The 15798-nt window shown below is 38.0% G+C and overlaps 1 protein-coding gene and 1 long non-coding RNA gene across 4 annotated transcripts in view; one reads left to right on the top strand and one right to left on the bottom strand.

Annotated features, from left to right (window-relative positions):
- The window catches only part of PCCA (propionyl-CoA carboxylase subunit alpha), a 369494-nt gene that overhangs the window by 85417 nt on the left and 268279 nt on the right, over positions 1 to 15798 (bottom strand). For all 3 annotated transcript variants that reach the window (XM_081815165.1, XM_081815167.1, XM_081815166.1), the window contains one exon: positions 4189 to 4287. In XM_081815165.1, the coding sequence (XP_081671291.1) occupies positions 4189 to 4287 (99 nt within the window). The remainder of the gene's footprint in view (positions 1 to 4188; positions 4288 to 15798) is intronic.
- The window catches only part of LOC145720702 (uncharacterized), a 47676-nt gene continuing 35617 nt past the window's right edge, over positions 3740 to 15798 (top strand). Inside the window, exons 1-2 of the long non-coding RNA XR_014143896.1 lie at positions 3740 to 3847; positions 3919 to 4289. This is a non-coding gene — a long non-coding RNA (uncharacterized LOC145720702). The remainder of the gene's footprint in view (positions 3848 to 3918; positions 4290 to 15798) is intronic.

Below are 15798 nucleotides of genomic sequence, written 5' to 3'. Positions count from 1 at the left end.
GCACCTGGGTGGCTCAGTCGTTAAGTGTCTGCCTTCGGCTCAGGTCATGGTCCCAGGGTCCTGGGATCGAGCCCCGCATCGGGCTCCCTGCTCTGTGGGAAGCCTGCTTCTCCCTCTCCCACTCCCCCTGCTTGTGTTCCCTCTTTCGCTGTGTCTCTCTCTCTGTCAAATAAATAAATAAAATCTTTGAAAAAAAAAAAAAGTCTAAAAAAAAAAAAAAAGAAAAACCATTCAGCATTACTGTCTAGGATTAAGAATACATAGTCCCTGCAACCAGCTGTTCTATGGGTATATTCCTTGAAGAAACTCTGATTTCAATAAGAAACATACAGAGAAACATTCACAGAAGCAGTGTTTGTTCTGAAAATACAAATATCTACCTAGGGGAGAAAGAATGAATTGTGGTATATTAATATGACTTAATAATATATAGCATGGAAATAAATAAAGCTACATGCATCCAGATGACCAATATCACAAACATAATACTGGAGGAAAAAACAACTCACAGAAGCACAGAGAGTATGGGGCCAATGACGTAAGCTCAAAGACATCAAAAGCTAAACAACATACTGGATATATAACATTCCTAAAGAAGAGGAAGGGAGGGATTCATTTAAAATGCATTTAGGGGCGCCTGGGTGGCTCAGTCGTTAAGCGTCTGCCTTCGGCTCAGGTCATGGTCCCAGGGTCCCGGGATCGAGCCCCGCATCGGGCTCCCTGCTCGGCGGGAAGCCTGCTTCTCCCTCTCCCACTCCCCCTGCTTGTGTTCCCTCTCTTGCTGTGTCTCTCTCTGTCAAATAAATAAATAAAATCTTAAAATAAAACAAAATAATATAAAATAAAATGCATTTAAAAATGCAATTTCAAAATTGGGATGGTAGTTATCTCTAGGGGGCAGGAGGAAGGATTTAATTAAAGCGAGCACAGAGGAAAGGCAGTAGTATTGGTAATGTTTCCTTTTTTAATCTAGATGGTAAGTAATCGGGTTTTTGTTGTGTTCTTTAGCTTTTGTATAGATTAATACAGATTTGTGTATATAAAATATTTAATAATAAAAAGTTTAAAAGTAGGCACAAAAATCCAGGGGGGAAAAACCCAGCCATTATTACTGTAAAATCACTTGAAAAACACTTGTGGTCATATCCACTCCATAGTTCTTCTTTGAAACACACAGCAGAATTTTCACAGCTATTTGTTTGAAGGTACTGAGCTCAAAGTCTTGGGAAACTCAGCCCAGGAAGTCAGTACAGAGAGAAGGGTGCTGGGCACAAACCCTGAAGATCTGCCCAGGCTTACAGCAGGTGGATGAGAAATCCACAAAGAACACTGTGAAGCCACCATTCATTCTCCTGTCTTTCCAAATCCCTTCACCACACAATGCTCTTGTCCTGACGGAAAACATTCTGAGAGAAGATGATTTCCCTCCTCTGTTTCTGAAACATGACCTAACTTCTCTCTCTGCATCCAATCTCATTTTCCTTCCATCCTCTCTCCACAATGCAACTCGAACCAAGCTCTTCCTAAACTCCAGTCCTCTCCACACCATCACTTCCTTTGTGAACACTAGTCCATGGATCCCACTGGCCAAGGATAAAGCAGAGGCCACACTATGTAATTAGCAAGGCTTCAAATGACTTGGTTCCTACTTACTTCACTTTTGCTCTTCATACCCAGCTTATTCTCTGATTGCAAAGGTTTAAAGCAGTGGTTCTCAGACTGCTTCCCCTGGACTAGCAACATCAGCAATACCTGGGAACTTATGGAAATGCACACCTAGCCCAGACCAACTAAACTGGAGTAAACTCTGGAGGTGGATCCAGCCATCTGAGTTTTAACAAGCCTTCTGGGTAATTCTGAAGCACACCAAAGTTCAAGCATCATTGGTTTAAAGCATGAATGAAAGGTATATTATTATTTGAAGAACTCTCATGGAGAAAACAAAAAAGTACTGTATAGCCCAGTGATTAGAAGCACACACTCTGGGGTCACCGTGCCAGGGTTCAAATGTCTGCTCAGCTTCCTCCTAGCTTTGTAATCACAGAACAGTTGCTCAGATTGCCTCAGCAGAGCAAGACACTTAACAGCAGAAGTCCCACAGCAAGCTGCTTGGAGTTAAATCCCGGCTCTACCTGCTATCAGCCATGTGACCTTGAGCGAGTCACTTACTTTCTCTGAGCCTCAGGGGCCTCATTTACCAAAGTGCAAATAATAGTACCTACTTCATACAGTTGCTGTGAAGATGAAATGAACATATATATGCACTGTGCTCAGAACTGTACCTGATACATGGTAAGTACTGTGTATTATTTATTCTCACTATGTTATTAATTTCATGGGGACCACATTTTATTTTGGAGATTAAAAAAGTCAACTAATGTTCATAACAAGTGAATAAATGCTAATGTCCATAGCAAGTGACTAAAATTCATCTATTCTGGTAAGGAAAAACTTTCTTTAGAAAAGTTTCCTCCCTCTTTTTTTTTTTTTTTAAGGTAAATGAGTTTGTTTGGTTTTTATCCAGTATACCATTTATACCTCTCTGAGTTTATTTCCTTCCATTGGAATAGTACTTACCTGGAAGCAATGACCTCCTCCAAAGAGTCGGGGAGGGGGGTGTCTGCCTTGAGGGGGTCCCTGCTTTCAGATTAATGCCTATTTTTTAAAGCAAAGAACTTACAAAGAATGAAAAGGGACTTACTGAACAGTATCCCTATGATAGGGAAAATATTTCTGGGAATTATTCTAAATACATATCCAGTATTAACGTAGCTAGAAACTCTTCATATAAAAGTGCCATCAAGTTATCCATCTGCAGTCACTGAGAAGGAAGCTGAAAATATCATGATACATCAATTTGGAGAGTAGGCCTTTCTATTTCTCTGCTCACTACTAGGAGATCATACTGTGTCCCCTGACCAGAACATGCATGCCTGGCCACAGCATGTTCAGTGCAGAGCACATTCGACTGAACATAAGCTAGTGTAACAAACCCATGTTTTTTGAAGACACAGTAAATGGATCTAAATCATGTGAAATTATGCAGTGATATTTTTTCCAAGGGTCTCAAAGTATTTTACCTCATAATTAGAATATGAAAGAAAATATGAGAGGGAAAAAAATACACTGGGGCAAGTTACAAAACCAAATTCAAAATATACAGCTCGTTCCTGAGAATTCGATATTTTTTAGAACCATAAAGATAATACATCAATTGAGCCTGGCTTAGAAATTAGTTTAGTCATCAAATATTTACTGGAGGTTTCTGGAATACCTCTGTCTCTAATAGAGGTATATGTGAATCTGGTATACACAGAAGTTTTTATCTGTGATTCTCTTGATTTCTCTATGTTTTAAAAATCAGTTTCCTGTGCAAAATTCAGTTTCCTGTGCAAAATCAAGTTAAGGCAACACAAAAATATTTCGTAAAAAAAACCAAACCAAAACAACAACAGAAAGAATGAGCATTTAATACTATGGGGGGTGGTTATAATTTTTATTTGCATGTGATCACATGTTACACAGTGTTCTTTGTTTTGTTTTGTTTTCCCTGGAACCCTAAACTTCAACTATGAGGTGAGCTGAAGGAACTTTGGAAGAATCTCTTTTCATAGCTGTCTACTTTAAAATGGAAGTCACTGGTGACAAAGAACATCCAATCAACTCTGGATTTCAAGTCATTTCCTCAATGCAAGAAATCTTACTTTGGAGGGAAAATAAAGGTTAATAAATTAAGATCACTCAATTTTTAAAAGGCATCAATGTGTTCTGGCAAGTCAAGCTGAATACAGCTCACATTTCTGCTGATCGATGCTACTACACAATCTCAATTACACAGAAAAGGAAGGTAACAAAGTCATATTTTATAACTAAAAACCCACAGTGGCAACAAAAACTGCTATCTTCTAATATTTTTAGAAAAGCGCACAGGATGCTTCATTTACGAAAAGGATAGTAATCCTTTTCCTATCCTTCCTGGATTGCCTGGAAGAAAAGAAAATATTGATTCCTCAGATTAAGACTTGCCTCAAGATCCTCCAAAGTAAGGAAAAATGTTTTCAACCATAAATGTAGGAGATGAATAGACCGCAGCTTCTCCCTACTCCACCTGCCAGTATTATCCACGCAGGCGCTGGTACGGATTCGGGACTTGCAGGGCCCCTCAAAGTACATCATCAGAACATTTACCTGTATCGTCCTCTGAGTGCCATCAACGTTGACAGCCAGTAAGGGTGAAGCCAGGTTCCACGTGCTGGTCACATTTAGTTTCGACCCATCAACTTCCACCTGTTGTGACACCAAATAAGACTATTACCATGAAGAAAGACAGAAAACTGATCTCAAGTTCACTGCTGCATACAAAGCAGTAGCCATTTTAAACAGATGGCTCCCAAACAACCTGTCATGTTTACTGCTCCCACCATGAAAGACAGGGTCCAACAAGAGTCTTCTTAGCCATCTCTGGGGAGAGGTGAAGGACCTGGGCACAGCTGCCTCTGGGTACTGAGGTTTCAAGTGATTTCCAGTAAGTAACAAACAGCCTTCTAACTCTAAACCTATCTGGACATGCTACATTTACTGCAATTAGACAAGTAATGCATATAAATTCCAGTGACATTTTGCAACCCACACATCAGGGCTTGCATATAATATCCTCTCCAAGGACCAAGAAAGAACTTTTTCTGTGTTAATTTTAATGAAGGACTATGCACTGTTATCTTAATTAAACAGAAGCTTTAATTAGGCAAAATTCTTTGGTGCTGAATATTAAAAGTCCATTTGAACTCTGCAAAAGTTCTGTCACATTTTTGTCGATCATAAATGACTAATTTCATCAAGTCATCATTTATGAAGATGCAAAAAAAAAAAAACCCATAACCTTCTAAAACAGATACTTTTAAGAGAAGAATTCTAATTTCCAAATAAATAAAACTGAAAAGAAAAAAGCAAAGCTAAATTAAAATAAAAAGCACTGTTAGTTATTGCTTCCTTTTCACCTACTGATTCCCCAACTCTTATATACAAGAACTAAGAAAAAAATAACAGTATTATTTTAACTCTACAGTAAACAACCTAACAAAGGGATATCTGAGTTTGTTCAAGGTTCAAAATAAACCGGTAGCAGAATCAAGACACATGATCCCTAACGATTCCTTTACTCTCTCTTAATTCTCTTAAACAATACTTACTAAAAGAAACATAGATGTTACCATTTAGAAGAATAAGTGTGTCCATCTATATCTATACAGACTTTATGTATATATATTTCCATAATGGTGTGGTCATACAGTCTAGAAGCTAAGATATGCTACTGGCTACGTAATGAAATACCAGTGGGACGGACATGATGCACTCGCTTTTGTTTCCGGGTTCAGTAGTCTCTACGTCCATAGAGCACAGTTCAGGAAGTAGGAAGAAGGAACAATGGCTTGGGTCTCACCTGACATTGCTGTCTTACTCAGTTAGAGCTGCTTACTAAACTGGAGCATTTAACCTCTCTGAACCTTAGTGGCCAAACTAAAATATAATAAAAATATCTACCTGAAAGGGTGCTGTAAGATTAAAGAAGTTAACATATAAAAGTTTCTACCAATATTCCTGTCACGGTAGGTCCTAAATATTTTCTCCCTTCTCCTGTTCCTAATGGTTCCACCATCTTTAAATGAGTTTTAAAAATAAGGTCAGATAATCATACCATCTCATAAATTATTTACTATTAAAACACTAGATGATAAAGATCTGTGAAGCATCAATAATACATTTTAAAATTATCTATTTAGCAAATTAAGTATCTCCTTATGTAATGAAAGATTTCTCCCCAAATTATCTCTTTATGTAATGAAAGATTTCCAAAAGAAGCTCCCAAAAGATAAGAGTTTTACAAATATTAAGTGCTAAAAATACCCTTTAAAACTGAGAAAAAGATTTGCTTTGACGTGGCTTCTAAATTTAAAAGGTTAAAAAAGGTCAATGTTCAATGATAAAAGTTTTATCTTTTTAAAAAGAAAGTTAAAGGCCGTAAGGAAAGATTTTTAATGATAAGCACTTAAAATCTGTATTTGATATTAATTTTAAATCGACAGGGGCAACAGAATGAAACTGTAATGTTCATCTTTAGGGCTTATGAGGGGGAATTGAGAAAAAAAATGAATTTATTCAAATCCTGTAGAGGAGAAACCAATTTACCACAGCCTAAAGAAAACTATTTTTATGAATGTTGAAACAAAATGTGACATATCCATATAACAGATTATCAGTTGGTAATAAAAAGGAATGAAATGCCGATACATGCTACTTACATGGATGAAGCTTGAAAACATGCTAACTAAAAAGCCAGTCACAGAGGACCACACGCTACATAGTTCCGTTTATAATGAAATGTTCCGAAGAGAAAAATCCATACAGAGAGAAAACAGATTAGAGGTTGCCTTGGGCTGGGGGTGTGGAGACGGATGGAAGGATTGAAGGGTGACAGCTACGGGGTATGGGCTTTCTTACTGGCATGATGACAATGTTCTAAAAGTGACTGTGGTGATAGCTGCACAGCTCTGGGAATATACTACAAGCCACTGAATTGTACAATTTAAATGAATAAATAGTATGGGTACGTGAGTTATATCTCGATAAAGCTGTTAAAAAATAAGTAACAAATGAGAACAGGAGGGTTTCACTTTTGTAAAAAATCAGAAGCAATATTTTATGAGAAATTAAAGACCTAAAAACATATATATATATATATATATATATATATATATATATACACACCATGTTCATGAATTAGAAGAGTTTTAGTATAATTAAGATATAAGCTCTCTCCCAAAGTGATCTATATATTCAATGTAATTCCAATCAATATCCCAGCAGGCTTTTATTTTGGGGGGGGGGGGTAGCAGATTCTAAAATACATAGAAAAACAAAGGATACAGAACAGTAAAGATAATTTTGAAAAGTTAACAGATTTGGAGAACTCATGTCATTTGCCTGTAAGAGTTCCCATTAAGCTACACTAATCAACATACTGGTGTAAGAACAGACATAATCATTAATAGAACAAAATGAGAGTTCAGAGACCCATATGTAAAGGATTAATGGATTTTCAAAAAAAAGTGCCAAGACATTAAATGGGGAAAGCATAGTTTGTGAATAGCACTAAAACAATTAAACATCCATATTCTAACAAATAAATCCTGACCTCTATCCCACAACATTAAAAAAAAAAAAAATCAACTGAAAATTAAATGCCTAAAACTAAAAAAACTTCTAGAAGAAAACATAAAAGAAAACCTTTATGACTTTGGTCCAGGCAGAGATTTCTTAGGACATAATACAAATCTTACAAGAAAAAATAGATGAATTAGACTTCATCAAAATTATAAATTTCTGCTAGAAAGACACTGTTAAGAAAAGGAAAGCTGAGCCACAGGTTGGGAGAAAATATTTGCAAAACATATATCTGATAAAGGACTTGAATCCAAAATCTATAAACAATTCTCTTTTATAAGTCAATAAGAAAACCAACTGAATTTCTTTAAAAATGGGCAAAAGATTTGACCAGACACTTCGTCAAGGAAGAGAGATAGATGACAAGCACATCACATTAAGAAAAACAAAATTATAACAAAATAGCACTACCCACCCACTGGAATGGCTAAAATGAAAAGGAGTGATAATACTAAGAGCTGACAAACATGTGGAGCAATTGAAACCTTTATACACAGCAGGTAGGAATGCAGAATAGTAGACCTGCTTTAGAAAACCCCAGAGAAGTGAAGAGATATGTTTTCTCACAGAGTGCTCACGAATGTTCACAGAAGCTTGTTTATGATAGCAGAATATATGTATAAAGTTTACATTCACCTGATACTGGAAAAACACCAAAAGTCCAATGAACCAATTATAATGGACAATTATGGTATATCCACACAACAGAAAATGAGCAATAAGCATCTCAAAAGCATTATGCTAAGTGAAAGAAGGCTGACGCAAAAGGATATATAGAACATGAGTATGATTCCATCTATAGAACATTCTGGAAAAGGCAGAAATCAGGTCAGCAGTTCCTAGGGGCTATGGGTATGAGGATATGCTTGACTAGGAAAGGGCATGAGGGAACTCTATGGGGTGATGGAAATGTTCTAAATCTCGATTTTGGTGGTGATTATATGACTATACAGATTTGTCAAAACTCAAACCATACAATTAAAGAGTAAATTTTTTATTAATTATACCTCAATAAACCTGACTTTTTTTTTTTTTTAAAGATTTTATTTATTTATTTGACAGAGAGAGACACAGCAAAAGAGGGAACACAAGCAGAGGGAGTGGGAGAAGCAGGCTTCCCATGGAGCAGGGAGCCCGATGTGGGGCTCGATCCCAGGACCCTGGGATCATGACCTAAGCCGAAGGCAGATGCTTAACAACTGAGCCACTCAGGCGCCCCTAAATCTGACTTTTAATAACAAAAACAGGTGGTTCAGTCAGTTAAGCATCCGACCTGATTTTGGCTCAGATCATGATCTCAGGGTCTTGAGATCAAGCCCCATGTCGGGCTCTGCACTGAGTGGGGAATCTGCTTGAGATTCTCTCTCTCCCTCTCTCTCTGCCCTTCCCCCCCGTTTGCTCTCTCTCAAATAAATAAATAAATCTTTAATAAAACAGAATGACTTTAAAAACAAAAACAGAGGGAGGAAAAGTCTACCTCTTCAAAAACTGAAAACAGTATTTTTGAACTACCTTTATCTTCCCTTACCGATAAATTCATTTCTCTCCCTGCATCCTCTGCTATTGAATGAGTGGATGTGCATGTTAATTTGGGAAGAAAGACAAAAGGAAAGTTTCTTCTAGACAGAAACATGGGGGGAAAAAGTCATTTTCAAGTCCTGTCGATTACATGAAGGAAAGACACAGAGGGAAGATGAAGATATCAGAAATCAGAGATCAGAGATCAGAGACCTCCCCATTTCCTTTTGCGTGGACCCCTGGGAACGGGTGGGGGGGCAGAAATGGAGAGAGATGCATGAAAACATTCTGACAGGTATCAGGCACCCTAAAATCTAAGCTGGAAGTCTACTTCTGGAACGTAGTCTAGGAGAGGCTATAGGCTTGGTGTCATGGCATTCCTAGCGTGGTGTATGATCAAAAGCACCAATGGAGGAAGAAGCTGGATAGATGACCCAAGCACATCATGTTAGGAATCCAGAAGGTTTTACCTAGCTTAGTGAGACGACAGAGTCTGGGTCAGGATAAAGACAACACAGTACAGGGGACTCCAAGACTATAGGCAAATAGTAACCAGGCCTATGGGTGGCAGAGGCCTCTTCCATGACAAAGAGGATCAATCATCACCTGACAGTCTTGGGTCCAGGTCCTTACAGCAAAGCCTTGTAAAGACAGTGTTGGTCTGAGTTCTCCTCCCCACCTCTGTAGTTGAGTCCAACCACGTACCTGAAGGCCCCTTTTACCTGCATCCAAACTCCACACCACGGTAGTAGCTGGAGTAAGGGAAAGAAACCCGAAACACCATGGTATCTGAAAGACACTGCTTAAACCAAAGTGTTGGGGCACCTGGGTGGCTCAGATGGTTAAGCATCTGCCTTCGGCTTAGGTCATGATCCCAGGTTCCTGGGATCATGGGCTCCCTGCTCAGTGGGGAGTCTACTTCTCCCTCTCCCTCTACCATTCCCCTTGCTTGTGCTCTCTCGCTCTGTCAAATAAATAAAATCTTTAAAAAAAAAAAAAAAAAAAACTTAAAAAACGAAAACCAAAAAACTAAAGTGTTTCCTCCCCCTCACTCCTTACTAAAGGTAGAGGGCTTGTGAGGAAGATTATGTGACAGACACACAGAAACTACATTTCTTTGTACACCTGGGAATTAATGAGTATAATTTTGCAATGTCACTTATAACTGAAGCAAGGATGTTATCAGAGCTCCAAATCATAATCTATGAAGCATATCTGCAAATTTTAAATGAGGGAAAAGAACATGCTGAAAACCATCACGTGCCTTCTCAGGCCTCAAACCGTAAACAGATTTCACCAAGAAACATAATTCAAAACAGCAGATGCAATGATTCTACTCATGCTTTCATGAGATGAGTGAAATCTAGAGGCCGGTAGGAGGGGCAGGGAATTTGAACATTTTAATACCATAGAAAGATCAGAGCAGACTGAACTGAAGAATTCTTGTTACTATGCCATATATACTGTTTACACCTAGTTCTTCAGCCAAGGAGAGCTGAAGCAGCAGATGTAGAGTGGAAGTGGCATTTCACTATTACAATACTGAGAACCTGACATAAAGAACCACCTTATCTTTCCCATGCCAAAAACTAATGGGAAGTGACATCTAGGACAATGGAACTAACAGATTTGATGAGAGGGTATTAGAGTAACAGGCCTAACAAGGAAAAGCTATGGGCTGCCCATGCTTATACATAACCAACTACCCTACTGCACATAATGATCAGAAAATAACCGATACTGGATCTTCGCATACAATTTGCAAAACATATTTTTTATCAAGAGAAAAAGGTAAATTAAGAGTATTATAACACAAGAAGAACTATTCAGAGAAACACAGGAAGAGTTCAGATAAATAATTCTGCAAAGTCTCAAAGACAACCATAGGAAACATGACTCCTCTTTTAAAAAATGAGCTCAAAGAAGAAAAACAAAGGTTCAAAGAAGAGATCATACAACAACAGAAGGAAATGAAAATCAAGCTGGTAGAACTCAGAAAAAAAATGAGGAGAAAAATAACATTATAAAGATAAAAGCCACCTTAAGAAGCAACCAAAAATAGAATCAATGAGACTACAAAGAAAGACAAGGACATGGAGAAATCATATAAAACAAAACAGAAAAGACTAGCAATATAAAAATTTATAGAGAAGACAACAGATATGGAGGAGGGAGAAATGGATCCAAAGAATATACAAACGACTTTTTCAAAAAGGCTTATAAAGAAAAAAGAATAAATGCAAGTTCAAAGATATGATAAGGTAAAACTTTTGAAAATAAATAAAACCTTGAATTTGCAGAATGATGTTGTTTATGGAACTTTAAGAATAAAGACAATTTTATGTGGATATTTAGGCAAAAATAAGAAATCAGGCACAAGCAAGGAAAAACCTCAGGTCAGCCTAATTTCTCAAGGGCAAAACTGATACGTAAGACCACAGAGCAATGTGGTCTAAGTACTAAAAAGGAAAATGTTGCCCCCCAATTTTATACCCAGCCAAGATGTCCTTAAAGTATATCATAAAACATATCTTGTAGCATATAAGAGAACTCAGCACCCCTTATTTACAAAGGAGGCATCTTTCTATATATACTGATATGAAACCATGCCCAAGAAGTTACAGAATAGCATATACAGTATGCTATCATTTGTTAAGGGGGAAAAAAACAAAACAAACCTGTGTGGTTTTTTAAATGTATAGAATATGTCCAGACAAATATATAAGAGGAACAGAGGGGCTGAGGGACAGGGATAGAAGGAAGGCTTGCCTTTTACCGCAAATCTATTCATACTTTTTAAGTTTTATTCTGTATGTTATATGTTCAAAACTATAAAAGTGAGGAGATGTGTAAGGGCCTATTTTCCTCTCCCACGGTAGCATGAGGTCAATATTTACTTTATAGCTTTCACTAACGGGTACACAATACATAATAGTTGTCCTTCTAAAACTTCGTTTTGGTTAACACACCAATACTCATTTCAATTTCTCTGGTCATAGATTTATTGATTTCATCTCCAGCACCCAATTTTACAATGTATTTTGGACAATCCCTCTGTATCAACTCTTCCTCATCTAAAAATGAAGGACCTGAATGAGCAATGCTCAAGATTTCTTCAAGGCTAAAATTCTATGGTTTTATGGCTGCAAAGCCCTTTTATTTAACATACACTTAGTTAATTTCTGACATGGCAAATTCCAATATTAGAAAGGGATTTTGTTTTGCTCAAGCACTTCTGTTTAGGGTAGGAAATTTTTAAGATCTTCCCTTTGACAGGCAATAAAAGCTAACAAGGTCAAATTCAGTGTGGAGATAAAAAAAAAAAAAAAATAGACCAAGAGTAAAATGAGAAACGACATAAATAAAATTTCATACCTTTCAAGGCAGACAGTATTGTGGAAATGTTCTAAGCACTATGAAAACACTAGAATACTTTAAATTATTTTAAAAGACTATTTAAAAAACAACCCAAAGACACAACATCTCTGTTTAGAAACACTAACCTAGACATAAAGATTCTATGCCTTTATTTTATTTTTTAAAGATTTTATTTATTTGACATAGAGACAGACAGCGAGAGAGGGAACACAAGCAGGGGGAGTGGGAGAGGGAGAAGCAGGTTTCCCGCCGAGCAGGGAGCCCGATGCGGGGCTCGATCCCAGGACCCTGGGATCATGACCTGAGCCGAAGGCAGTCATTTAACCAACTGAGCCACCCAGGCGCCCCCATGCCTTTAGTTTAAATAGACCTAGGACTCAAGTGCACCAAATTTACATTAATTATCATATTAATTCTGACCCACACTCTTGGCAGACAACCTCCTCTTTTCTCTACCAAAACTGAAACCACGAGACCTAAGTCCTCTTATTTTTTGGCATCACTGAACCTTCTTTCCTTTACTGATATCTCACACACCGGCCGTTTCCCCTCTGCCTCGCGCACGTACAGAACACCCATATTTTCACAGATGGGCACCTGACCCACTATGCCCTCCAACCACAAAACTGCTTCTTTCCTTCTTTTCTCTGACAGGCTCTAGAACAAGTGTTCTGTGCCTATTTTCGTACCATGTAACTTTTTCCATAACCTTCTACAATCTGGCTGCTAAAACTATATTCTCAAAGGTCACAAATCTTCTTCAGCAATTGTATACTGTCTTCTTAATTCTCATTACTCTTTACTTCTCAGCAGGAAGGAAGACCTCTCGGGAGGAGGTGATATTTAAGCTAAGATCTGAAGAGTGAGTAGAAATTAGTTGGTAGCAGTGGGTAGGTGGGAATATCCACAGGGAATATCCCAGAGGGACTCTCATGTAAAAAAAAAAAAAAAATCCCAGAGGCAAGAAAGAGCTTAGCATGGCACCTGGGAGAGGGGAAGCGATGAGAAGCACCAAAGGATTCCAATTGGAGAATGCCATCATCCCCTTTTTTAAGAGGAGTCTGGCTACAGCCTGGAGAATGAATCAGATGAAACAAAAATGAAAATTATGGTGATTGGGTCTTGACTACCGGTAGTGGGGAGAAGCGGGATACTCAGGAGTAGTATAAACTGGGGAAGGAAAGTGAAAAGTGTGAATACAGAGGTCATGAAATAATCACGAAGAAAAGGCAGAGGGCTGAGCTTATCAGAAAACCAGCAAAACTGCCACCCAGTGTTGGATGCTCAGCCACAGTGGGACATCATGCACATGTAATGGCATGAATCTGCCTTTGGTATGTGGTATGTGGTTTTGCCCAGCAATGCTCAGGCATTGCAGGCATAAAGAAACTGGAAGGCGGAGTTCATCTAAGTTTGGGAATGATGGAAGAATAACGGGGTTGAGGAAGTTAGGGTATTTGTAAGCGAATTACTGTAATTATAGGCCAGGGTAGCTAAGCTGGATAAAGAATGGAAAAGCAGGAGTGGGATCCATGGATGGAGAGAAAATATAAGGCCTAATGGTTGTATTGAGGCAGAGGTTGCTAGGCTTCAAATGCAGGGGAGGGAACGTGGAGGCTGCCAAGAGGGAGGGGATGTAGTGATGTAGCCAGGCTACGTGAACTTCAAAGAACAAGGGTTTTCCAAGAGGGAGGGGAACATGTCTAGAATGGTACTAGGGGAAACAAGAGTCTTACTTCCCATTGTAAGCTGCATGTGTTATGGGAGAAAAACCACCATCAGGTTTCTGTGAAGGCAAGTAAGTGGCAGAACGTTCAGAGAAAATGTCTGAGAATATAGGGCAGTTTGTTGATGACAAAGCAAGAGACACAGAGGCCACAGTGGAAAGGGTGGAGAGGAAGTGGAGAGATGGTGTGGAAGAGCGTGGATGACTGCGGAGGCTTTCCAACGGCCCCGTTTCCCTCGGCCCTTACCACAAGCACCCCACCTGCACCTGCTCCTCCCTCTCACCTGGACCACCGCAATAGACTAGTCTTCCACGTGTATTTTTCTGTACCTCCACTTGGCTCTCCTCACTATAGGCAGAATAGTCTCTGGTAAACATGAACCTGATCGTTTACAAAATCAGAGGTAAAGGGGAAAAAATGATAGTGTGAGAATGACCAAATAAAGGTCCTGCCTGCTTTTTTGGAAAGTGTAAACTCCAAAAAAGATGTGTAACACTGCAATCTTCAGGATGAGAACATCGTATGTCTCAGCATTCTATAATCATTTAAAGATTACATTCTATTAAAGTATTGATATTTTAAGTTCAAATTAAACAGAGCAAGGCTACGGTGGATTGAATTCACGCAATCCATCTTAACACACACTATTTTCTGCAAAGTTTCCCCCACCTAAAGAGGATGACTTCAGTTAGGTTATTCATAAGAATGTTTATGATGTTTAAAATACCACTTCAAAAACATGATTTCTTTCCTATTTCAAGAAAGCACTTTCTCATATTTAACAGTCTACTGGTAACTTTGTACTCCATTAAAAGCATTTAACTGCATTTGTGGTACAAATAATGTTGATGTGGAATATTTTCCATGAGTTGTTTGGAACATTCAATTTTCCTCCCTACGTAATCGTAAGGGAAAAAGAAAGTACACACCCAAAATTAATTTGACATTTGAGAGAGATTACTTACATCCTTTACCACTAAAAAACAAAAAAAGCACTTCCTCAGAGGTACCTCATGACACAGTTAAAATATTATAACTTCTATTGCAGTAAGCACCTGCTAACTGAGTTTTTTCAACAGTAGGAATGTAAAACTTACAAAACAAAGTATTTGCCAAAAAGCTTTTCCAAAAATAATAAAATTTGCGAAGATACAGCCCGTAAAAAGTGTTTCTGATTCACCATACAATTCTTCTTTTTTGTTATACACAAATTCTTTTTTGTCATCAAATGTTAAGATTAGCACTGTGCAGAATTAGAGCTAAGATAAAAATCAACGTGTTCATTCCACTACTTAAAAAAGACTTTGATCATATATTTTGCTTCTATTTATGAAAACAAAATGAAGGATAAAAAAGATTTGTTGATCAAGCTGTAACTAATTTCCAGAAAGGAATAACTAGTGTCTGCCCATTAGACTTTCATAGCATATCTTAAAAATTATCAGTCTGCACAAAACATGGAAAAAGATCTGTGGTTTTCTGATTCGACTATTAGGCTGGAAAGGATCCTAGAAAAACATACTCCAACCCAAACCTCTCCTCCTCCCACTCCACATATAAGGAAATTAAAGAACCATATAAATTATGGAAGCACCAGAAGCAATTATCTTGCAATTCTCGGAGTATTTCACTGAAATCCACATGTCAAAAGCAAAAGTAACACATGTAATCTAAATACTAAGGTACAATGCCTGTCTGTAGCAGACACTCATTGCTTATTTGTACCTTGAAAGAAGACTATTCTAGAGATAAAGATGCTTATTGATTCTTTTTGGTTCTTATCTCTTAATTACGGCTAACAAAAATATGATTATTCAATTGTGTATCAAATCGATGAGGTATATCCAACACTCCCTAATAACAAAGGAATCTGTAGACCATGCAGTTAAATACATGGGGATATTACCACCACCTACCATCATTATAGTTCACTGACTTCTGCATACACTGCTGC

Source organism: Leptonychotes weddellii, chromosome 3 (assembly GCF_054177405.1).
Source record: "Leptonychotes weddellii isolate Sample4059 chromosome 3, ASM5417740v2, whole genome shotgun sequence".
NCBI lineage: Eukaryota > Metazoa > Chordata > Mammalia > Carnivora > Phocidae > Leptonychotes > Leptonychotes weddellii.
Note: the sequence above shows the minus strand (reverse complement) of the source record. Positions and strands in the feature narration are given on the sequence as shown.